The sequence below is a fragment of the Rhinopithecus roxellana genome, chromosome 5 (assembly GCF_007565055.1).
Source record: "Rhinopithecus roxellana isolate Shanxi Qingling chromosome 5, ASM756505v1, whole genome shotgun sequence".
Taxonomy (NCBI): Eukaryota; Metazoa; Chordata; class Mammalia; order Primates; family Cercopithecidae; genus Rhinopithecus; species Rhinopithecus roxellana.
The window spans coordinates 172,124,259-172,150,160 of NC_044553.1; the positions used below are offsets into that span (position 1 = coordinate 172,124,259).

Here is a 25,902-nt window from a genome sequence, read left to right on the forward strand (position 1 = left end):
TAGTAATAAGGCGTAAGACAAGGCCATATGGGCTCCCAGCACCCCGGAAATCAAAGTCCTGGGTTCTGAGAACTTAAAGAAAGAGTGAGGCTGGGTGGAGGATGTGTAGGACTTTGATAACAGAGAAGTTGGAGAAAGGTGATCTGAGCCAAGGGCACAGTGATGAGAAAAGGCTGGGTGCACAGAAGTCAGGCATGGCTGGGCTACCCCACAGTTTGAGGGATAGAGAGGGAGGGCCCAGCTGAATGATGATGAGCCTTATCTACATCTGCCAGGCTGCAGGCTTTTTGTTTCCTATGGGCAGTGGGGAGGTGGGGAGTCATGTGATCACAGCTGTACTCCATGAACTTAATTTTGAGTCATTTCACATGGCTCTGTTCCTCCAAGAAGCTGGCTCTGATCTCCTTAAAACCCATCTCTTTCTATCCTGGGACCTTTAGTGGCAATCCCCATGGGCCTTGGATCACGTAGCCTCTCCGTACTGTCTTCATAGGAGGATGTAAGTTCTTGGTGGGAAGACGGACAAAGCTGTGTCCCTCACAATAAGCAACATGAAGTCCTAGAGGAGGAATATACCATACAGGCCAGCATGTTAGACATGCTTGTACTTTTTTTCAAAACACACACACACTATATCTCTATCTGTATCTGTATATGTATCTCTATCTAGATCCTCATTTGTCTCTGCATCTGCAGCTGTATTTGTATCCAAGGCCACATCCATATATATCCAGAATCTATATCTACATCAATAGAGCTACCACTTACCCAGTATCCAAAGCATCAGTTTAAGAATAGAAGCTGGCCATTACTGCAGGAAAAGTTCCCGCAGAGCTGAGCAGTCAAGATGTGTGACTTCACCGAAGACCAGACTGCAGAGTTCAAGGAGGCCTTCCAGCTGTTTGACCGAGCAGGTGATGGCAAGATCCTGTACAGCCAGTGTGGGGACGTGATGAAGGCCCTGGGCCAGAATCCTACCAACGCCAAGGTGCTCAAGGTCCTGGGGAACCCCGAGAGTGATGAGATGAATGTGAAGGTGCTGGACTTTGAGCACTTTCTGCCCATGCTGCAGACAGTGGCCAAGAACAAGGACCAGGGCACCTATGAGGATTATGTCAAAGGACTTCGGGTGTTTGACAAGGAAGGAAATGGCACTGTCATGGGTGCTGAAATCTGGCATGTTCTTGTCACACTGGGTGAGAGGATGACCAAGGAAGAAGTAGAGATGCTGCTGGCAGGGCACGAGGACAGCAATGGTTGTATCAACTATGCAGAGCTCGTCCGCATGGTGCTGAATGGCTGAGGACCCTCCCAGTCTCCCGACTCCGTGCCTTTCCCTGTGTGAGTTTTGTATCTAGCCTGAAGTTTCCCTAGGCTCTCTTGTCTCAACACCTTTCCCATCTTGTCTCTCTTGGATGATGTTTGCCATCAGCATTCACCAAATAAACTTGCTCTCTGGGCCTTCGGAAAAAAAAAAAAAGAAGAAGAATAGAAGCTTTAGTGCCGAAAAGGTAAAATAGAGTTGTCCTTCAGTATCCGTGGGGGATGGGTTCCAGGCCCCCGATGCATACCAAAATCCACAGATGCTCAGGTCCTTATATAAAATGGCATATTATTTGCATATAACCTACACACATCCTCTCATATACTTTAAATTATCTCTAGATTACTTATAATACCTAATACGATGTAAAGTTATGTATACAGTTGTTATACTGTGTTATTTATGGAACAATGACAAGAAAATAGATTTTTACATGTGTAGTACAGACATAACCATCCTTTTTTTTTTTTCAAATATTTTCAACCCATGGATAGGGAGAACTGACGGTAAAGTGAAGGCTGAAACCAGCCCCTAGTGGCAAAGCATGGAAACAGAAAACTTCACAGCAGAGACCATTCTGTCACTTCCCATCGACATCCTACTGAAAGGTTCCTTAATAAAAATATTCCCCCGTATAATACTTGATTTACCTGAACAACAACAACAAAACACTTTCAGTAAGTTTATGACAAAAAAATTAATTTTCCTAAATATGTTTTCTTATACAATTGGGGTGTTTCATGTATATCTGTGGGTTTTATAGGTCAGCTAATAGGGGAATTGCTTGGCCAATAAATACAAAAATGAACAAGACAGGGTGCTGCCCTTCACCATTCTTCAACACACCCCACTCCCTCAAAGGAGTTTGTACCTAGGCAGGCACTCAGGGACTCTGCAAATTGCCCTCGGTCTGTGCGTTACGGCAGGGGTCCCCAACCTCCAGGCTGTGAACTGATACTGGCCCGTAGCCTGTTAGGAACTGGGTTCCACAGCAGGAGGTGAGCAGCGGGCCAGCAAACATTACCACCTGAGCACCGCCTCCTGTCAGATCAGCTGCCACATTCGACTCTTTTTTAGGTAGGGAGATGAAGTCTGTCGCCCAGGCTGGAGTGCAGTGGTGCAATCTTAGCTCACTGCAACCTCTGCCTCCTGTGTTCAAGCGATTCTCCTGCCTCAAGCCTTCCTAGTAGCTGGGATTTCAGGCATGTGCCATCACGTCTGGCTAATTTTTGTATTTTTAGTACCGACGAGGTTTCGCCATGTTATCCAGGCTGGTCTCAAACTCCTGATCTTAGGTGAAACGCCAGCCTCAGCCTCTGAAAGTGCTGGGATTACAGGCATGAGCTACCATGCCCGGCCAACACATTAGCTTCTCACGGGAGCGTGAACCCTCTCGTGAACTGCGTGGGTGAGGGATTTAGGTTTCGTGCTTTTTATGAGAATCTAACTAACTAATACCTGATGATCTGAGGTGGAACAGTTTCATCTCATAACCATACCCCGTCTCCCCACCCTGGTATGTGGAAAAATTGCCTTCCACAAAACCAGTCCCTGGTGCCAAAAAGGATGTGGAGCACTACTTTAGGGAGCCATCAGGAGAGTGATCCGGAAGACAGCATGCCCAGGGCACTGGTTCTTCAAGTGTGTTCCTAGACGAGCAGCATCAGCACCACCTGGACCTTGTCAGAAATGCAGCTTCTCGGGTCCCACTCAGACCTACAGAATCAGAAACTCCAGCCATAGGGCCTAGCCCCCTGGGTTTGAGCAAGCCCTGCAGATGATTCCAATGCAAGCCAAAGTTTGAGGACCACTGGCCTAGAGCCCTGGGCACCGGGCTGAGAGTCAGAAACCCTCATTCTCATACTGGACTTGGCACTCCAGGCTCTGTGATGTTGGGCAAATCCGGCCCTCTCCCCTGGCCCCAGTCCTTAGGTGTAAACTGGTAGGTTTGGTCCTGACTGAGACTGAGGGTGGCCCATGGTCCCTAAGATCTTTCTCAGCTCGGAGAGCCCATGGTCTCTCCACCTGACTGTTGGGAGTAGGGTCTTGGCCTTGAAGCAAGGAATGTGCCCTCCTTCTTTAGAGGGAGATTCTGTCATTCTGCAGCATTCTGTTGGCAGGATTGTAGAAATTCAGATCCTGTCAGACTCCCTTGAGTGTCCTGGTCTAGGCAGAGGCCCCAGCAGGCGCCGTGCCATCCTGCCTTTCCCTGGGCTCTCTGTAGTCTGAGAAGGACGGGGCAGTCTCGGCACAGACCCAGATCTGTTTGTGTTTGTGTCTGGTGAGTGTCCCAGGAGGTTGTTTATGTTGCCCACTTTTTGCTAGTGTCCAAGCCCCCAATGTCTGTCAGTCCCAGGTCCCAAGTGGAAGCAGAGACTACAGGGCACCAAATCTGCCCTGGCCCCCAACACAGGGAAAACCTTCGGCCCATCTTATCCAGGCAGGGACTTACGGCTCCTCCATGTGGGATGTCTGAGAACAGTGAGGCTGTGTCCTGAGGATGCGGGACCTCCAAGCTGACCCTGAACAGCAGGAGCCTTGAGCTCCCTCCCTTGAGCCCAAGACCATTAGGCTCCTGTAGGGGCTGGGTCCAGGCTTAGGGTCTTAGACCCCAAAAAGCAGGCCTTAGATGGCAAAGGGACACTCCTTAAGGGCACATGCATAGTTCTGAGCCCCAAGGAAACTAGGCGGTAGACCTCAGAATCACCAATGTCTGCCTTCTTCTGAGCCCCATTCCATAGGATTCTGTGTGAGCCAGGCTAGGCAGTGGAGGCAGCCTGGTGTGCAGTAAAGATCCTGAGCTCAGAACTCATGACCCTGGGGTCAGGGTTCATGACTTTGCAGCTAACACTCTGTGTGACTTTGAACAAATCCATCTCCCCTCTGGGCTTCAGTTTCCTCAACTGGCCAATGGATTCATAATATATTCCTGACTATGAAGCTCAAGGAAATCAGACAGGGGCAAATGCCTTGTTAAAACTGAGGTAGGGCCAGGCTTATGCCTATAATCCTAGCACTTCGGTAGGCCGAGGTGGGCAAATCACTTGAGGTCAGCAGTTTGAGACCAGCCTGGCCAACACGGCGAAATCCCATCTCTACTAAAAATACAACAATTAGCCAGGCGTGGTGGTACATGCCTATGAGCTCAGCTACTTGGGAGGCTAAGGCAGGAGAATTGCTTGAACCCAGGAGGCAGAGATTTCAGAGAGCTGAGATCACGCCACTGCACATCAGCCTGGGTGACAGAGGGAGACCCTGTCTCAAAACAATACAAAACAAAACTCAGGGTGTCCTGAGTTTTCCATGGGTGCTGAAATTAAAGAGCCTGGCCTTGGGCTTCCACACCCGCTTCACTTTCCATGGCTATCAAATGGGCTGACCTCCTAAGGGTACCAGGGGAAAGAGTGATGGGAAGAGGGCCAGGCACGTTGTAAGCACTTGATTGATATGGGCTGTACTAGTTATCCATTGCTACATAACATTTGCCCCAAAAGTTAGCAACTTAAAACAACAGGTATTTATGATGTCACAGTTTCCTGGGTCAAGAATCTGGGCATAGGTTCTTAGCTGGGTCCTCTGCCTCATGGTCTCTCTCAGGCTGCAGTCAAGCTGTAATGAAGTCAACAGTCATCTGATGGCTCATCTGGGGATGGATCCTCTTCGAAGCCTACTCATGTGGTTATTGGCAAGATTCTGTTTTTGTGGGTTGTAGGTCTGTAAGCCTCAGTTCCTATCTGGCCTGGACGGCCTTGCTGGCTGTTGGCTGGAGACTGTTCTCATATGCTTGCCACGTGGCCCTCTCCACTGGGCAGCTCATGGCAGCTGGCTTCACTCAGAGACAGCAACAGAGTGCCCAAGACGAAAGCCATGGTCTTTTTGTAACCTAATATCAGAGGTGATGTGCCATCACTTTTGCTGTATTCTATTTGTCAGGAGCCACTCACTAGGGCCAGCCCACACTGAAGGAGAGGGCATTCCACAAAGGCATTAACAACAAGAGGTAGGAATCACTGGGGGGCCACCTTAGAAGGCCCCCAGCACACTCACCAAGCCTTGCTCTGAGCCAAGCTCAAGCTCTAAGATAGAGTGAGTTCTTAATGGAGGGAGATTGTGGGGAAAGGCTAGACAAATGTGTTGCCTGGTGGGCTTCCCAAGACAGGGCCCACGGGGCCTGCCCACCCTGATCTTTATCGCCATGGCAGGGCCTGTTTGATGGCAGGGGGATTTGCAGCCAGCAGGAGCTGCATTCCAGGGCTGGGTACTTAACATTCCAGAGGAGCTCTCACTAATTAGTACCCTGCCCATCCCAGGCCTGGACTACCCGGCTCCCCTGTGTTCCCATGGCTCAGCCAGAGGACTCCCTTGTGGCTTTGGGTCACATTGAGAGGCCCAGAGATGGACTGGTCTTAAGAAGGGTCACACAGCAATGAGTCCAGTAGCAAAGGAAGGGCTGGGGCTCATGTCCTTTTACCTATAGCTTGTGGGCAGGGGGCAGTTGTGGTCAGAACCTTAGGGCGGGGCCCCCTGGGGGTGAGATGGACTAAAGCAGACCTCAGGCAAATGACTATTTCTCTGAACCGCTATTTCCTCACTTGTAAATGTGGAGGGGGGGCAGTTCTAAGATCGCATAGCATGTGACAAAGACTCTCCTTGAGCAAACTTAAACCAGCTTCTCTGAGTCCTCTTTTTGAGTAGGCTTCATCCTGGGATCCTGTCTTCAGCCTGCCTAGCCCAGTTTTAGCAAGAATCCTGTTGCATTGATTTAGCAAGAATCCCCCTACCCTTGATGTCTCCTCTTAGTAACTTCCATCCACTGACAGCATGCTCCCACCCTTCATTCTGCTGGTTGGCTGTAAAACCTCAGCTGTCTGTGCTGTATTTGGAGTTGAATATAGTCTCCCCACTGTTGTGATAGTCTTAACACCTACCACAATAGTTGTAAATAAAGTCTTCCTTAAGGGAAAAGCCAGTGAGGGTGCTGGGGGGGATGTGCTGACTCATACCTGGAATACTAGCATTTTAGGAGGCCAATGTGGGAAGACCACTTGAGGCCAGGAGTTCAAGAACAGCTGAGGCAACATAGCAATACCCTCATTTCTCTAAGAAAAAAAAATTTTTTTAAATTAGCCAGGCATGGTGGTGTGTGCCTGTAGTCCTAGCTACTTAGGAGGCTGAGGAAGGAGGATCACTTAAGTCCAGGATTTCAAGGCTGGAGTGAGCTGCAATCTTACCACTGCACTCCAGCCTAGGCAACAGAACAAGACCCTGTCTCTTTAAAAAAAAAAAAAAAAAAAAAAGAGAGAGAGAGAGAGACAGCGAGAGAAAGAAAGAAAGGCCAGTGGAGCCAGAAGTCTCTGGATGCCCTTCTTGTCTTCTCTGGCTGTCATAGTTGGGCCTACTACTCAGCCTCTGTGGCCTTTGGAGCAAACACTTAGTGGCCCTTGATTCATCTGGCTACACAACTGGTTCTTTGGAGATTTTTTTTTTTTGAGATGGAGTTTCTCTCTTGTTGCCTAGGCTGGAGTGCAGAGGCGCAATCTTGGCTCACTGCAACCTCCACCTCCTGGGTTCAAGCGTATCATCTCCTGTCTCAGCCTCCCAAGTAGCTGGGATTACAGGCGCCTGCCACCACGCCCAGCTAATTTTGTATTTTTAGTAGAGACAGGGTTTCTCCATGTTGGTCAGGCTGGTCTCGAACTTCCGATCTCAGGTGATCCACCTGCCTCAACCTCCCACAGTGCTGGGATTACAGACGTGAGCCACTGCACCCGGCTGGAGGCATTTTTATTTAAACCTTCACTACTGTGCCCGAGGGCCAAGCCAGGTGCTTCTCATTCTGAGCTTAAGTGAGCCTCACGAGCAATAGCAAATGGCAACTCCCAGAGGAGCGTTGCACCAGGCCACACCTCACCCTGACCCAGGTCTACGGGTCTTGCTGGGCCAGGCTCTGTGAGGAACAGAATCTGGTTCCTGTCCTTAAGGAGGATCTAAGGTCACTGGGAGGCCAGGAGAGTCATTTGGTATAGGGGTCATCACCATAAAGAACCCTAACATAGACTTGTATAGCAACCTTAAATGAAGTTATTCAGAACTTCACAGAGCTGCATTTAGGACTGGACAAAGGAAAAGACACAGATGAAACCCACACCCATCACAGGACTGCACTGCCTGTCAGGGCTGCAGCATCAATTCAGACATTTTTAAACCCTGTGATCGCCATGTGAATAGCACAGTTATTTTCAGTTCTATTTTGGAGGATTAAGACCATTAATTTTTTCAAGGTAAACATTTAAAATCTATACAAAGATCAGGAAACAATATCACTCTAAAAGGATGTTATTGGAACAGTTGGCCAAATTTGAATATGAACCATCAGGAGTTGGCAAGCTACGGCCCTCAGGACAAATCTGGCCTGACCTGCTGCCTGTTTTCATAAATAAAGTTTTATTGGAACACATCCATGCTCGTTCAATTTCACCTTATCTATGGCTGCTTTTGCACAGTGGGGTGGAGTTGAGTAGTTGCAATGGAGACCATATGGCCTGCAAAACTGAAAATATCCGGCTCTTTATAGAAAATGTTTGCTGACTCCTGGATGAGATAATAGCAGTGTATCATTGTGAAATTTCCTGATTTTGATAACTGTACTGTTGTTATGTAAAACAAACAACCAAAAAAAAATCCTAGTTCTTAGGAAATGCCCACTGAAACATTTAGGGATAAAGGGACATGCCATCTTCAACTTAACTGGACTCTTGTGCAGAAAAAAATGTGGATATATTATGCATGCAAAGATATATTATAAAGAGAGAGAGGTAGGGAATATGATAAAACGTGGGGTAAGAAACTATTTGAGTGAAGGCTATACAGGAGCTCTCTATGATCATGGTACATTTTCTTAGGTTTGAAATTATTCTACAATGAAAAATTTTAAAATACATATATTGATATTTTGCATATTATTTTGGCATTTCTTCCTTGTTTTAAAGATAGGGAATCTATCTTTAAATATATAATATATAATATTATATAATATAATTATTATATTATTGCTCCAAGTCTATATATACTGCTCCAAGTCTTGGTTTCCTCAATTGTGGGAAAAAAAAAAAAGAAGATGGAAGCCTGTCCTCCAACGTCACAGAATGACAGGGAATGATGGAGATCTGGGATCTGCCCTGGGCCTGGGAAGTGTGTTGCTGCATCAGGTTAGCCATTCATCATGGTTCCAGGCTCCCGCCCCAAATCAGCCTTCCATTCGCTCAGCATGTGGCAGATACCCCATGGTCCTCAAGGCCCTGAATGCCCCATTCCTCCATTCTCCTTCTCTCTCTTCATTCATTCCCTCTTGCTTACCTTTCTTTCCTGCCCATAGGACACAGGCCTAAGCTGTTCCTAGAAATCCTCCTTCCTATTCTTCCTCAGGCCAACTCGGCTCACCTATCCCATCTCAGCAGAAGGCCGGTCCTGGAGCAGCCGCTCTTGGTCTCCCACTTCCTGGGGTAGTGCAACTTCTGGGCCAGAGCTGGGCCACACCACAGCTCCACTCTCCTAGCCATGGATCTTGCACAAGACTTTCCACCTATGGAGACTCAGTTTTCTTACCTGGAAAATAGCGAGAGCAGTGGCACCCACCCCGCAGGAACATGGTGAGGATCCAGTTATCAAATATCGAATGCTTTGGATGCTGCAGCCGCATAGTAAGTCCTGGCCTTTAGGAAGAGTCAGTTCTCATTATCCACTCTTGTAACATCTCGTTCTTTTCCTTCCATGCACTTGCTAAATTTTGTAATTTTGGTCAGGCGTGGTGGCTCATGCCTGTAATCCCAACACTTTGGGAAGCTGAGCTGAGAGGACTGTTTGAAGCCAGGAGTTCAAGACCAGCCAGGGCAACATAGTGAGACCCCCCCCCCCGTCTCTATAAAAATAAAAATAAAAAATGTAGCTGGGTGTAGTGGTGCATGACTTAGTCCTCCTAGCTACCTGGGAGGCTGCCCAAGTAGGAGCCTCCCAAGTTGGGCCGGAGAATTGCTTGAGCCCAGGATTTCGAGATTATAGTGAACTATGATCGCATCACTGCATTCCAGCCTGGGAGGCAGAACAAGACCCTGTCTTTTAAAAAAATTGTGATTTTGTATTTATTTGTATTGATGGGTGTGGCTATTTGTTTAAGGCTTTTCTCCCCCATGTGGACTGTAAGCCCTAGAAGGGCAAGAGTCACCCTCATCTGCAGCTGTATCCCCAGTGCTGGGAACAGAGAAGGGGCTTGAAAAGTGTTTGTGGAACAAGTGATGGCATGAATGAATGGTAGATGAGAAAAAGGATGAACTGTGGCCAGGGAGGGCACAGCCAGAGACCCAGTCAGGGGTCTGGCAGGAGTAGAAAAGGCTTCATTATCTTTGGCCAGCGTGGCCTGACTATTACAAGGCTCATCACTAAGTCTAATCTCTTTCTATCCACAAATCTTAAATTTCACAGGAACCTGTTCCACCCACTCCCAGACCCTGTGCAGGGGATGCACCCTTCTCCTAGGAGTTGATCACCCTGGCTGCAACCCCAAAAGCCTGAGGTCTCTCCCCACCACATGGAGAGGATCACACAATCAGGCTCACTGTCCACTCTCCCTAACCCTCACAACAACCTGCCAGAGGACTAAATGGCTACTGCTTGCATTTCATACAGGAGGAAACTGAGGTTGCTAAGTTACCGAATAAGTCTGTCCCATGCCCCACAGAAATATCAAAGAAACTAGCCCAGAGGACCTCAGGTGAATGGATGTTGAGCAGAACCAAGCTTGGGGATCCACGGCCTGCCTGAGCCTTCACCCCAAGAGTGTTCGGGAGAAAGAACCTCAGGCTGGAAGAGTCAGCAGAGATGGGTTCGGCCCTGACTCCTGCCCTTAAGGATCTCCATGACGGGGACTCATTTTCTGCAGCGTTCAAAGTCCTCCACCCCAACCATCACTCAGGCCTATACGCTCACCAAGCAGGCTGACTGCCTCAGCCTGGACCACAGCCACCCCTGGGGATGTCTCGGTTATTTTTGCCAACCACAAGTGCTGATGGGAAGTTATGACAGTCTTGGATCCCTAGGAATGGGAATGAGGATTTCATCCCTGTTATTTGGGAGTGCACTGACTTGTCTATACTGAGGCTCTGCTAGGCTCCTTTCTGCATACCTTAGAGCACCGTCAGGTGAGGCTCAGTATTTCCATTAGGCAAATGGGAAATCTGAGGCTGGAGATATTAAATTATTGGCCCAAAGTTACCCAACTAGGCAGTGATGGAAGTTGAGGTGTCTTAACTGTCAGTGGCTTTGGAACCATTTTCCACTTATTTGTGCAAATTTACTTGCTTGGGTTGCCATAGTGGAGGGGAGGGGCTCATTCCCCTTTAACGGAATTTTTCTACTTCAAGGACTTGTCTGGCAAATGTAAAGCTTTCAAAATATGAGATGGCATTGGGGGTGAAGTGAAATGGTCCCTTGGTGGGTGTCCAGCCTTTAGATCATGCTCAAGTCTCCCCTGTAAAGGTCCCTGGCCTTTGCTCCTATTCTCTGGTCATAGAGAGCCCACCACTCCGGGGGTCAGGTCCTCTGTTCTGGCCGAGCATGTGGGACCTGCCTTCCTTGAGGTTCCCAGACACTGTCCTACTCAGAGATGAAAACATGTTCTCCGTAGACCCAGTGGCCTCGAACTTGTCTCTCATTTTCTGAGGTCAGCTGGTTCCTTTCCTCCCAGGGAGATCATATGTGCTCACGTAACGGAGCTGTGGTTTCCACTCCAGCCTCTGAAGCCAAACTCCGAGGAGTTTCAGATATCCCCAAGGCCTCCGAGGAGGAAGGCCCCTGAGCACGTATGGGGAAAGGGCTGCATCTGGTCTGCGTTATCCAGTAGCTGCTGCTGCCTTGAACCCTGTCAGGGAATGGAGGCCCAGATCGAGGGGGGACCTGGAGGGAGGACCTGGAAGGAGAGGTCTCAGCTCCCTGCTAGCCTTCCTCCAGCTATCCTCCAGCCCTTTCCATGGGACCACAAAGCTGAGGAGGCCCTGTGTGGATATTTCGACCAGACGCTCCATTTCCCAGCGTGGAAGCTGAAGTCTGAGGTGGCACAGCCGGCTTTGTGGCAGGACCACGAGGCACTTGGGGCTTCTGATACTAATCAAGAGTTCTTTCCACTGCCCCATGCCAGATGCTTAAAACCTGGCAAGTACGGGGCAGGGCCTTCTCTCTGGAGGGGGACACTGCCCTGCAGCCTCTTCACCAGTCACACTGCCTCAAGATGGCACAGGGAGGCAGCTGCTGGAGACCAGTCTGTGCGGAAGCAGAAATTGGCATTAGAGGTTTACATGACTTCAAGATGAAGTAGGGAAAAAGAACACCCCAATGCTGCAAGAAGAAGAAATGATTCACAGAAGACACGTGCTTCCCAAGCTAGGAACAGAAAGAGTTCCTTAAAAACTCATGCTTTTTGACCTGCAGAAGCTCCTCCCTACTCCAAGCCCATCTTCACAGACGAGGCTCAACCCACACTTCCTGAGCTCCTGCCCCAAGTCTGGTCCTCCCTCCCACCAGTCCCATGGGTCATCCTGGTGGATTTTCACAACAGCTCCATTTCACAGATAAGAGAACTGAGGCCTCCTCTGTCTGAGCAGGGACCCTATGCTGGGCTGGAGAGCCAGCATCACAGGCCTGGGTTGTGGGGATCTAGTCACTTATTTCAGTTGCTTCCCTGCACTTCTGAGCCTGAGCCAAGGCATGCGAAACTCCCCTCCTGGGGTTTGCTGGCCTTGCTCCCTGGTGCCCCCCAGACCTTTGTCCTGGGGCTCCACCCAGGGCCCAGCAGGGAGAGGAGCAGACAGCAGAATGGTTATGACCTGGTTTTGTTTTTGTGCTTGCTCTCCAGTCCTGTGAAGCCTTCAGGACAACATTTTATATAAACAAGAAAGAAAGAGGGTGTATTTTTGGAGATGAGTTTTCTACCTCCCTATCCACACCCAACAACCTAATGATTTAACCTTTCTAAGTACAAAAACTTTAAGCGGTGCTGGAAAAATTTAAGCACTGCTCATCCATTATCCTCAATTTCTGGCAAAAAAAAAAAAAAAAAAAAAAAAATAGAAAGAAAGGAAGAAAGAAAAAAAAGAGAGGAAGAAAAAGGAAGAAAGGAAATAAAAAAACAAATGAAAACTTCCCAAAACTCATGGGAGCACAGACTAGAGAATAAGAACATCAGGCAATGATGATACTGTCCTGTTCAGATTGTGTCTTGGGAGTGCAGAATTACTTGGGTCCCCTGCTCTGCTATAGGATCCTTTAAAAAACGTGACATCCTGGTCGGGCACAGTGGCCCACGCCTGTAATCCCAGCACTTTGGGAGGCGGAGGCGGGCAGGTCACGACGTCAGGAGATTGAGACCATCCTGACTAACACGGTGAAACCCCGTCTTTACTAAAAATACAAAGAATTAGCCGGGCATGGTGGCAGGTGCCTGTAGTCCCAGCTACTCGGGAGGCTGAGGCAGGAGAATGGCGTGAACCTGGGAGGCGGAGCTTGCAGTGAGCCGAGATTGCGCCACTGCACTACAGCCTGGGGACAGAGTGAGATTCATCTTAAAAAAAAAAAAAAAAAAAAAAAGGGCCCAGCCCGACATTAATTCTCTAAACCTTTGGCTATATGTTTTTTTATTTTTCCCGATTATGCTTCTGAAACAAAATGGAAATACTGAGAACACTGGAAATGTAAATTGTCAATATTCCTACCACCTATTGCAATCAAACACACATACACTCACATATATACATTTAGTATATTTCTTTTTTCACTTAGCAACGGACCGACAGACTTCTGTTTAAACCCCAACTTCAGGCAAGTTGCTTTGTGCCTCTGTGCCTGTTTCCTCATCTATAAAATTGGGATAACAATCATGCCATAAAGAGTATATGAGATAATGTGTGGGAAGTGCCTGGCCTGTAGTGAGGAAGTGGTTCATTAATGATTGCAGTTATTAATGCTGTCATCCTAGACGCTGCCTCTCTAATACCCCTTGTGAGCCCCAGGGGACTAAGATGACCTCTACACTCTCATTCATTCCATAGCCACTCAGAGGGTATGTGCTCTGGGCCAAGCCCTGCACTGGGTGGCAAGGGCACAAAGATGAACATGACCAGGTCTTGCCCTCAGTGCAGGAAATAAGGCAAATACATAAATAAATGACAATCTGACAATCTTGGGTGACAAGAGTGATGGTGGTCACATAGGTGGGTGCTGTGGGACTCCTGAGTTAGGAATCCACTCAGACTCTGCAGAGAAGGTGATGGAGCAGCCAGCTCAGAAAAGAGGAGGAGGAGGAGATGTGTAAAACAAATACATGGAAGGATACTTTGAATAGACGGAAGAGCAAATGGCAATGTCCAGAGGCCCAGAGGCTCTTCCCGGGAAGAGCAAGTCCTCGACTCTGGCTACAGCAGATGATGTTGACAAGAAACAGGGCTGCAGCGCTTAGGCTTGAATGATATATGGTTTTGGGGTTCATCTTCACACCAACAAGAATGCTTTCAGCTGCAAGGAACAGAAAACCCTGATACAACTGGCATGGCAAGTAAGTGATACAAGATCTCATATGTCAAGGAGATGAGAGGAGGCATCCAGAATTGGTTAATTCAGCAGGTTAATTCAGAATTCAACCACATCTTCAAGAACTCAGTTAATTCCCTGCCGCCACCCCACCATCTTCAGTGTGTCAGACTATTCTCAGACTTGTCCCCTCGTAGACCTAAGGTGGCTGTCATAGCTCTGACATCACATGCAGACACATGCAATGTCCAGAGGTGGAGGAAGGGCTAGCCTGTTCCTGGAGGATTTTCCTTCCTTCCCCAGCTCTCTTTTACAATTGAAAAAACTACTTCCAGCCAGGCGTAGTGGCACACACCTGTCATCTCAGCACTTTGGGAGGCCCCGGGAGACGGATCACTTGAGCTTAGGAGTTCAAGTCCAGCCTGGGCAACATGGCAAAACCCCATCTCTACTAAAAATACAAAAATTAACCAGGTGTGGTGGCATACACTTGTAGTCCCAGTTACTCAGGAGGCTCACTTGAGCCTAGGAGGTAGGGATTGGAATGAGCCAAGATAGGCCATTGCACTCCAGCCTGGGCAACAGAGTGAGACCCTATCTCACAAACAAACAAACAAACCTACTTCCAGAATTCTCCCAACTTCCCTCCACTTCTAAGAGGCCAGGAAGGCCTGTACTTGAACCAATCTCTGGCAAGAAGAGTGAACTGGCATGATTGACTGAAATCAACAAAGCATCTAACCTGAAGGTGGCCCCTCCTAAAGCTCCAGTTGTGGCATAAGGAGGGTAAAGGAACAATGCTACTGCTCTGCCAGTAAGGCAGAAATGAAGGAGTGCATGAGGAAGGGGCAGTGAGCAGTGTCTGCTAATATCCTGAAAGCAATGGGGAGTCATGACTTAACTTCTCTGTGCCTCCATTTCCCCAACTACAAAATGGGAATAAATAGTACCCACCTCATAGGGTTATGTTGTGGATAAAATAACCTTTGTAAAGCCCCGAGAATAGTGTTTAGCTCATATTAATCCATTATTAAATATGTTATCATTATCACCATCATTACACTACCCTTCTGCCTTATCAAAACTCTCATTCTCTAAGTTCATTAAGTCCCAGATGAAGGCCGGGCGCAGTGGCTCACGCCTGTAATCGCAGCACTTTGGGAGGCTGAGGTGGGCGGATCACAAGGTCAGGAGATCGAGACCATCCTGGCTAACACGATGAAACCCCGTCTCTACTAAAAATACAAAAAATTAGCCGGGCGTGATGGCGGGCGCATGTAGTCCCAGCTACTCGAGGCTGAGGCAGGAGAATGGCTGAATCCGGGAGGCAGAGCTTGTATTGAGCCGAGATTGAGCCACTGCACTCCAGCCTGGGCGACAGAGCGAGACTCCATCTCCAAAAAAAAAAAAAAAAAAAAAAAAAAAAAAAAAAAAAAGATGAAAACAAATCTAGAAATATGACAATTAGGAGGTCTCTTCTTCTCCTGCTGGCTGTCAGTTTCCTCATCTCTAAAGTGAGATGGTTGGGCCAGGTGACCTCTGCATCCTGCCCTTTCCAGCCCTGATTTTCTCTAGGGTCCATGATGTGCACCAAACTGCTTGCCAGTCCTGGAATATACCATGCTTTAGCCATCCTCCAAGCCTTGCTCAGGCCATCTGAGCAAGTTGCTCAGTTCTCACCTTGGAATAAACTTCATCTTTTGGGGCTTATCTCAAACGTCCCATCTCAGTCTCGTCCCAGCCTTACCCCTCAGCTAAGCCTGCTTCACATTGCACTCCTCCTGCAGGGAACCAGTGGTTTCTGCCCCAGGAGGTTGGTAAGTGTAAGTCTCATAGACAGTGAGCCCTGGAGGGAGACCAGTGTTTGAACTTCTGAGTCTCCAGTGACCAGCAGGAAGTGATATACAGCAAGAGCTCAGAATTGTGTTCATTTTTTCATACTAATAATGTGAGCAGGTAATATTTATTGAAGTCTTACCTCTAGCCAGGGAGTATTTGTAGCACTTCCCATGGAATGTCTCATTTCATCTTTGTAACACCCTAACCACAAGATAGTTACTATTATTGTCCCTACGTTACAGATGAGAGACCTAGACCTGAGGCTCAGAGAGGTTTAGTGAGTGAACCAAGGTCACACAGCAGGTGAGTGACAGAGTCAGGATTATATCACATGTCTGTGAGGCTCCAGAGGCCCTGTTCCTTAAACAATGACTTGATCTCTGTCAGATACTAAAGCCTCCAGATGTTGCCTGGATGCCACGTACAGCTAGCTGGTGGTCACTGTCTAAGGACATGGAGCTCTGAAGAGCTACCTTGCTGTGTTTTTTGTTTTTGTTTTTTTTAATTAATAGGCTTTATTCTTTAGTAGCAATTTTAGAGAATAATTAAGCAAAGAATACAAAGTTCCAATATTAACATCTTGCATGAGTGTGGTACATTTTTTGCAACTAATGAACCAATATTGATACATATTAACTGAAGTACACAGTTTACATTAGGGTTCCCTCTGTGTGGTTCAGTTCTGTGGGTTTTGACAGATACATGTCATGTATCCAACATTACAGTATTATAACAGAATGATTTCACTGCCCCCAAAATCCTTTTGCCTCACCTATTCATCCCTACCCCTAAACCTTTGGACATCATTAAATTTTTTAGCCTATAGTTTTGTCTTTTCTGGAACAGGTGGAATCATACAGTCCGTAGCCTTTTCAGACTGACTTCTTTCACTTAGTAATAGGCATGTGAATGGCTTCTTGGCCTTTGGCTAAGAAGAAGTGCAGTAACATGCATTTGAGCTTCCTCCATGTCTGTTCATGGCTTAATATTTCATTTCTGTTTACCACTGAATAATGCTCCATTGTTGAGGTGTACCACAGTTTATCCACTCCCTTATTGAAGGACATCTTGATTGCTTCCACTTTTGGGTAATTACGGACAAAGCTGCTCTATAAACACTCATGTGTGAAGGTTTTTATGTGGACATACACTTTCAACTCAACTAGATAAGTCCCTAGGAGTGTGACTGCTGGATTGTGTAGTAAGAGCATGTTTAGCTTTGTGAGACACTGCCAAATTGTCTTCCAATGTGGCTGTACCATTTTGCATTACCACCAGCAATGAAGAGAGTTCCTGTTGCTCCACATCCTGGCTAGCATGTGGTATTGTCAGTTTGGATTTTGGCCATTCTAATAAATCTGCAGTGGTATCTCATTGTTATTTCAATTAGCAATTCCTTACTGATAACTTAGGTTGATCATCTTTTTATATGTATGTTTGTCATCTGTATATCTTCTTTGGTGAGGTGTCTATTCAGATCTTCTGCCATTTAAAAATTGGTCTGTCTGCTTATTGTTACATTTTAAGAGTTCTTCATATATATATTTTGAGACAGGGACTCACTCTGTCACCCAGGCTGGAGTGCAGTGGCAGTGATTACAGCTCTTTGCAGCCTCCACCTCCTGGGCTCAAGCAATCCTTCTGCCTTAGCCTCCTAGAGTAGCTGAGACTACAGGCATGCACCACCATGCCCAGCTAATTTTTGTATTTTTTGTAGAGATAGGGTTTCGCCATGCTGCCTAGGTTGGCTTCATGTATTTTGAATACAAGTCTTTTATCAGCTATGTGTCTTGCAAATATTTTCTCCCAGTCTGTGGCTTGTCTTTTCATTCTCTTAACAGTGTTTTTTGCATAACAAAAGTTTTTAATTTTAATGAAGTCCGACTTAGATATTTTTTCTTTCATGGTTAATAGTTTTGGTGTTTTTTTCTGAAAACTCATTTCCAACCCAGAGTTACCTAGATTTTCTCTTATTTTATGGAAACTTTATGGTTTTATGTTTTACATTTAGGTCTATGATCTATTTTGAGTTAACTTTTATGAAAAGTGTAAAGGTCTATGTCTAGATTTTTTGTTTCTGTTTTTGTTTTTTTTTTTTTTTTTTTTTTTTTTTTTTTTTTTTGAGACGGAGTCTCGCTCTGTCGCCCAGGCTGGAGTGCAGTGGCCGGATCTCAGCTCACTGCAAGCTCCGCCTCCCGGGTTTACGCCATTCTCCTGCCTCAGCCTCCCAAGTAGCTGGGACTACAGGCACCCGCCAACTCGCCCGGCTAGTTTTTTTTGTATTTTTTAGTAGAGACGGGGTTTCGCCGTGTTAGCCAGGATGGTCTCGATCTCCTGACCTCGCGATCCACCCGTCTCGGCCTCCCAAAGTGCTGGGATTACAGGCTTGAGCCACCGCGCCCGGCCTGTTTTTTTTTTTTTGCACATGGATGCCCAGTTGTTCTAGCACCATTTGTTGAAAAGACTATCTTTTCTCCATTGAATTACCTTTGGTCCCTTGTCAAAGATCAGTTCACTATATTCACATGGGTCTATTTCTGGGCCCTCTATTCTGTTCCATTGACCTGTTTGTCTATTCTTTCATGAATATCACACTGTCTTCATTACTGTAGATTTATAGTAAGCTTTGAAGTCAAGTAATGTCAGTCCTCTGACTTCTTTTTCAGTAATTATGTTGACTGTTCTGTTAATATCAAAAAATAATTCACTGAGATTTTAATTGGGTTTGCATTGAATCTATAGAACAAGTTGGGAAGAGTCATCTTAATGATATTGAATTTTCCTATCCATGAATATGGAATATCTCTCCATTTTCGTTTTTTTTTTTTTTTTTTTTTAATGGAAGCTTCTGACTTATTTCAGACAAAGTATTAGACTTGCCATTAAGAATTACCTTGAGGGGCATTCCAAGATGGTCGAATAGGAACAGCTCTGGTCTGCAGCTCCCAGGATGATGGACACAGAAGACGGGTGATTTCTGCATTTCCAACTGAGGTACCTGGTTCATCTCGTTGGGACTGGTCAGAAAGTGGGTGCAGCACACAGAGGGTGAGCCGAAGCAGGGCGGGGCACCACCTCACCCAGGAAGTGAAAGGAGTTGAAGATTTTCCTTTCCTACCCAAGGGAAGCCATGACAGACTGTACCAGGGAAATCGGGACACTGCCACCTAAACACTGCGCTTTTCCAATGCTCTTAGCAAACGGCACACCAGGAGATTATATCCTGCGTGTGGCTCAGCGGGTCCCACACCCACAGAGTTTGCTCACTGCTAGTACAAGATCAAACTGCGAGGCAGCAACTCTGGATGGGGGAGGGGTGTCTGCCATTGCTGAGGCTTGAGTAGGTAAACAAAGCGGCCAGGAAGCTCAGACTGGGTGGAGCCCACCGCAGCTCAACGAGGCCCACCTGTCTGTGTAGACTCCACCTCTGGGGGCAGGGCATAGCTTAACAAAAGGCAGCAGAAACTTCTGCAGACTTAAACGTCCCTGTCTGACAACTCTGAAGAGAGCAGTGGTTCTCCCAGCACAGTGTTTATATATATATATTATACTTTAAGTTCTGGGATATATGTGCAGAACGTGCAGGTTACATAGGTATACATGTGCCATGGTGGTTTGCTGCAGCCATCAACTCGTCATCTACATTAGGTATGTCTCCTAATGCTATCTAGCACCCCAGCCCCTGAGTGATGTTCCCCTCCCTGTGGCCATGCATTCTAATTGTTCAGCTCCCACTTATGAGTGAGAACATACGGTGTTTGGTTTTCTGTTCTTGAGATAGTTTGCTGAGAATGATGGTTTCCAGCATCATCCATGTCCCTGTAAAGGACATGAACTCATTCTCTTTTTATGGCTGCATAGTATTCCATGGTGTGTATGTGCCACATTTCGTTTAATTTGCAAATACATAGTTATGCTTCCATCTATGTAACACTTCCTCCTCTTATAACTGAAAAAAGCTAGCTCTTACCATATAGTGCAAAGTCTCATATGTCACTTTATCTTTGAGTGATGTTCATTCCTCTCCTAGCTGAGCCTCAATCTTTCTTTTTTCTTTTATTATTACTATTATTATACTTTAAGTTCTAGGGTACATGTGCATAACGTGCAGGTTTGTTACATATGTATACTTGGGCCATGTTGGTGTGCTGCACCCATCAACTCGTCAGCACCCATCAACTCGTCATTTACATCAGGTATAACTCCCAGTGCAATCCCTCCCCATTCCCCCCTCCCCATAATAGGCCCCGGTGTGTGATGTTCCCCTTCCCGAGTACAAGTGATCTCATTGTTCAGTTCCCACCTATGAGTGAGAACATGCGGTGTCTGGTTTTCTGTTCTTGCAATAGTTTGCTGAGAATGATAGTTTCCAGCTGCATCCATGTCCCTACAAAGGACACAAACTCATCCTTTTTTATGGCTGCATAGTATTCCATGGTGTATATGTGCCACATTTTCTTAATCCAGTCTGTCACTGATGGACATTTGGGTTGATTCCAAGTCTTTGCTATTGTGAATAGTGCCACAATAAACATACATGTGCATGTGTCTTTATAGCAGCATGATTTATAATCCTTTGGGTATATACCCAGTAATGGGATGCCAGCACAGTGTTTGAGCTCTGAGAATGGACAGACTGCCTCCTCAAGTGGGTCCCTGACCCCTGTGTAGCCTAACTTGGAGACATGTCCCAGTAGGGCCGACTGACACCTCATATAGCTGGGTGCCCCTCTGCGACGAAGCTTCCAGAGGAAGGATCAGGTGGCAATACTTGCTATTCTGCAATATTTGCTGTTCTGCAGCCTCCACTGGTGATACCCAGGCAAACAGGGTCTGGAGTGGACCTCCAGCAAACTCCAACAGACCTGCAGCTGAGGGACCTGTTAGAAGAAAAACTAACAAACAGGAAGGAATAGCATCAACATCAACAAAAAGGACATCCACACCAAAACCCCATCTGTAGGTCACCATCATCAAAGACCAAAAGTAGATAAAACCACAAAGATGAGGAGAAACCAGAGCAGAAAAGCTGAAAATTATAAAAACCAGAGCATCGGCCAGGCACAGTGGCTCACGCCTGTAATCCCAGCACTTTGGGAGGCCAAGGCAGGCAAATCACAAGGTCAGGAGATCGAGACCATCCTGGCTAACAGGGTGAAACCCCATCTCTACTAAAAAACACAAAAAATTAGCCGGGCATGGTGGCAGGCACCTGTAGTCCCAGGTACTCAGGAGGCTGAGGCAGGAGAATGGTGTTAACCCAGAAGGCAGAGCTTTCAGTGAGCCAAGATTGCACCACTGCACTCTAGCCTGGGTGACAGAGTGAGGCTCCATCTCAAAAAAAAAAAAAAAAACAAACAAAAAAACCAGAGCACCCCTTCTCCTCCAAAGGATCGCAGTTCCTCACCAGCAATGGAACAAAGCAGGACAGAGAATGACTTTGACGAGTTGACAGAAGTAGGCTTCAGAAAGTCAGTAATAACAAACTTTTCCAAGCTAAAGGAGGATGTTTGAACCCACCACAAGGAAGCTAAAAACCTTGAAAAAAGATTAGATGAATGGCTAACTGGAATAAGCAGTGTAAAGAAGACCTTAAATTACCTGATGGAGCTGAAAACCACAGCACAAGAACTACGTGATGCATGCACAAGCTTCAGTAGCCAATTCAATCAAGTGGAAGAAAGGGTATCAGTGATTGAACATCAAATTAATGAAATGAAGCGAGAAGAGAAGTTCAGAGTAAAACGAAATGAACAAAGCCTCCAAGAAATATGGGACTATGTGAAAAGACAAAATTTACATTTGATTGGTGTACCTGAAAGTGACAGGGAGAATGGAATCAAGCTGGAAAACGCTTCTCAGGTTATTATCCAGGAGAACTTCCCCAACCCAACAAGGCAGGCCAACATTCAAATTCAGGAAATACAGAGAACACCACAAAGATACTCCTCGAGAAGAGCAACCCCAAGACACATAATTGTGAGATTCACCAAGGTTGAAATGAAGGAAAAAAGGCTAAGGGCAGCCAGAGAGAAAAGTTGGGTTACCCACAAAGGGAAGCCCATCAGACTAACAGCCGATCTCTTGGCAAAAACTCTACAAGCCAGAAGAGAGTGGGGGCCAATATTCAACATTCTTAAAGAAAACAATTTTCAACCCAGAATTTCATATCCAGCCAAACTACGCTTCATAAGTGAAAGAGAAATAAAATCCTTTACAGACAGGCAAATGCTGAGAGATGTTGTCACCACCAGGCCTGCCTTACAAGAGCTGCTGAAGGAAGCACTAAACATGGAAAGGAACAACCGGTACCAGTCACTGCAAAAACATGCCAAATTGTAAAGTCCATCTATTCTAGGAAGAAATTGCATCAACTAACAGGCAAAATAACCAGCTAACATCATAATGACATAACAATATTAACCTTAAATGTAAATGGGCTAAATGCTGCAATTAAAAGACACAGACTGGCAAATTGGATAAAGAGCCATCAGTGTGCTGTATTCAGGAGACCAATCTCATGTGCAGAGATACACATAGGCTCAAAATAAAGGGATGGAGGAAGATCTACCAAGCAAATGGAAAGCAAAAAAAAAAAAAAAAAAAAAAAGCAGGGGTTGCAATCCTAGTCTCTGATAAAACAGACTTTAAACCAACAAAGATCAAAAGAGACAAAGAAGGCCATTGCATAATGGTAAAGGGATCAATTTAACAAGAAGAGCTAACTATCCTAACTATATATGCACCCAATACAGGAGCACCCAGATTCATAAAGCAAGTCCCAAGAGACCTAAAAAAAGAGACTAAGACTCCCACACAATAATAATGGGAGACTTTAACACCCCACTGTCAATATTAGACAGATCAACGAGACAGAAGGTTAACAAGGATATTCAGGACTTGAACTCAGCACCAAGCAGACCTAATAGACATCTACAGAATTCTCCACTCCAAATCAACAGAATATACATTCTTCTCAGCACCACATCACACTTATTCCAAATTGACCATGCAGTTGGAAGTAAAGCATTAAAAAGTCAGAAACAACAGGTGCTGGAGAGGATGTGGAGAAATAGGAGTGCTTTTAAACTGTTGGTGGAAGTGTAAACCAGTTCAACCATTGTGGAAGACAGTGTGGCAATTCCTCAAGGATCTAGAGCTAGAAATACCATTTGACCCAGCAATCCCATTACTGGATATATATTCAAAGGATTATAAATCATGCTACTATAAAGACACATGACCATGTATGTTTATTGTGGCACTATTCACAATAGCAAAGACTTGGAACCAACCCAAATGTCCATCAATGATAGACTGGATTAAGAAAATGTGGCACATATACACCATGGAATACTATGCAGCCATAAAAAAGGATGAGTTCATGTCCTTTGTAGCAACATAGATGAAGCTGGAAACCATCATTCTGAGCAAACTATCACAAGGACAGAAAACCAGACACTGTATGTTCTCACTCGTAGGTGGGAATTGAACAATGAGAACACTTGGACACAGGGCAGGGAACATCACACACCAGGGCCTGTCATGGGGTGGGGGAATGGGGGAGGGATAGCATTAGGAGAAATACCTAATGTAAATGACAAGTTAATGGGTGCAGCAAACCAACATGGCACATGTATGCATATGTAAAAAACCTGCACATTGTGCACATGTACCCTAGAACTTAAAGTATAACATAAACAAACAAATAAATAAATAAATAAAATTTATTTCTTCTAGTACTAAAAAAAAAAAAAAAAAGAATCACCTCAAAGTGATCACTATTATGGTCATTACCACAACAGCTAGTGAAGCAGGATGGAGGCAGACACCTGCAGGGCCACCAACATGCTTGAGAGCCAAGATCAGCCCAATTCTTCACTTCTGCAGCCTCCTCCTCAGCCTTTCCCTTAGCCTTCTTCTTCCCCTCCACCTCTCCTCCTTCTCCAGCATTGCCACAATCTCAGCCACCTGACTGATAGAGATGTGAACATCTTCTTTGTCCACCAGCTCAATCACCTTAATGAGGTTGTCAATGTTGACCTTGCTATTTTTATTTTTATCCAGTGTTGAGGCCAAGCTGATCAGCTTGTTTTCTGAAATGTTCTTGATTTGCTTCATGGCGCTGATGAACTCGGTGATACTGATGACTTTCTCTCCCGCTCCCCCTGAGCCCTCTGCCTGGCCTAGCTTGCCAGGCCTCTGATCCATCTCCAGCTGTGCGATCAAGCTGTCTATCCACCAGATCATCTGCTGAACTCTCTTTGTCAGTGTCTTGCTGGCTTTAGATTTTTCCACATATTTTTCTTTGCTGGTCTTTGAAACTTCCTTCTTGATCTCTTGCAAGTCATCACTGTAGTCCTGGCGTCCTCCTTCAGTAGCTCCAGCTCCTCCTTCTCCTTGGTTAGGGACTTATTTTGCTCCTTCAGTTTAGAACGGGAGTCACTAAGTACACCCATTTCTTCTTCGGTTATTTTCTCTTCCTTCAAGATCTCCAGCACAGGGACAGTGTCCTTCAGGGCCTCTGAGGGCAGGATCACAGGCAATTCTGGCTGCTGGTCAGCCACTGGCCTCTCAGGGGTGGCTTCTTCCATTTCATTTCTTGGGATAGCTTCTGCTGCTCATTTTCCCTGTGCTCCTGCCGGATGGCCACCTCCTCCTGTAATGTAGCCTTCAATTTCACTTTGTTGTCTACCTGCTCACCTCAACCTTGGCCACTTTCACCTGGGCTCCCTTCACCACTATCTCTGGAAGAGTCTGCAAGGTGGATTTGAGCTGGTCAGTAGGAGAGAGGGTGTCTGGGAGGTATATAGCTCGGGACAATAAGAGCAGTGATATGGGGATCTCTTGATGCAAATGCATATCCAGCCACTGCTTCTGCAGGCTCCTCAGATGGTTTTCTGAGACCCAGAGGGCCCACATCCCTCGAGTTCTACATGTCGGCAGCAATTCCTTGATATTCAGGCTGTCCACCCCTTCCTCAACAATCAGCTCATTGTTGGCCTTTATGGACCTCAACCTCATGGTGAGCTGAAAGCATAGGAAGTTGTTGGTGCCTATGGCCTGGAGATCCAGCAGCTCACACAATGCCACCAGCTGCTGGCAGGTGAGGTTATCCAGGGTCAGTTCATCCTCAAATAATTTGGGAAAGCGCATGATTTATTTGCTGTTACGTCTTTCCTGTCTCTCAGATCTTCTGGAAAAACAAGGCAAAGTCTTTGGCAGTCCTCCTCTTCACTTCTTTGTTCTTCACAGCCATCTCCTCGATGGTGTCCTGGAGAAATTTAGCCAGTTCCAGCTCCCCTATAGCTGCTTCTTCGGTCTCTCCTCCTTGATGGACTGGGTCTCAAATGTGGACAGCAACATGTTGGAAAAGATTTTCACTACCATGAGCAACAGCAACTCCATGGAAAGCACCACCGCAAAGATCAGGAGCCGGACCAGGCAAAAGAGGTCAGCACAGACAGGGACAAACTGCCTGTGCTCCCAGCTGGTCAGCATGTGGCCACTGAGAATCCTCCAGAGCGCGTGTGTGGCTATCTTGGTGGCGGTCCAGAGAAGGCAGAAGCTGTGGTAATAGTGCTTCAGCCTGTCCAGGACCCTCAGCCCCACAGACTTCATTGGGGCCTCTTCAGGGGGGCTGTATACGGGGCTGCCTTCCTCCAGCTTCTTGTTCTTGTCCTTGGGGGACTTGACTACGGAGTCGTTGCCAAGGTGGGGAGATGAGTGCCAGCAGCACGCAGGAAGGTCCTGAGGTCCCGTGACCACCAAACATGGCACCAACGTAGCCACTGTGTGCCAGCCCTCCCGCCTCATAGGCCAACCGCTGAGGTGATGGCCTCTGAAGGAAAGTACACTGGATAGGCGGGTGTGAGGCAGCTAAATGGAACATTCACGCGGCTTGTCAGCCCTGCCACGGAGACCAGCACGATCTCTCAGGGCAGGGCAGCGACGTGAGATGGTGGGAGGCGGGAGGCCGCCTGGCCCTGACAGCTCCTCAGTAAGATGGATGACATGGGCCCCCTGCAGCAGCTTCCTCCTCCTCCTCTTCCTCCTCTGAGGCTCTTGGGCCTATGTTGCGCCTCAAGCTGGCCCGCAAGGATGACTGACAAAGGCTGCGGACCGACAAAGAGCTCCAGGACCCAGCATCAAAGGCGGCCAAGTCA

At 46.7% G+C, this 25,902-nt stretch overlaps 1 protein-coding gene and 1 pseudogene across 1 annotated transcript; one reads left to right on the top strand and one right to left on the bottom strand.

The window, feature by feature from the left end:
* Positions 1-832: 832 nt before the first annotated feature.
* Positions 833-1,455, top strand: LOC104662579 (myosin light polypeptide 6-like). Its single transcript, XM_030931391.1, has one exon. The coding sequence runs from the start codon at positions 848-850 to the stop codon at positions 1,301-1,303; it is 456 nt and encodes a 151-aa protein (XP_030787251.1). The 5' UTR covers positions 833-847; the 3' UTR covers positions 1,304-1,455.
* A 10,133-nt stretch (positions 1,456-11,588) lies between these two features.
* LOC104662629 lies at positions 11,589-25,552 on the bottom strand (annotated as a pseudogene).
* Between the last annotated feature and the right edge of the window lie 350 nt (positions 25,553-25,902).

What these genes read in the sequence shown, in the direction of transcription:
- LOC104662579 (XM_030931391.1), top strand. Translation starts at nt 848, where the DNA reads ATGTGTGACTTCACCGAAGACCAGACTGCAGAGTTCAAGGAGGCCTTC.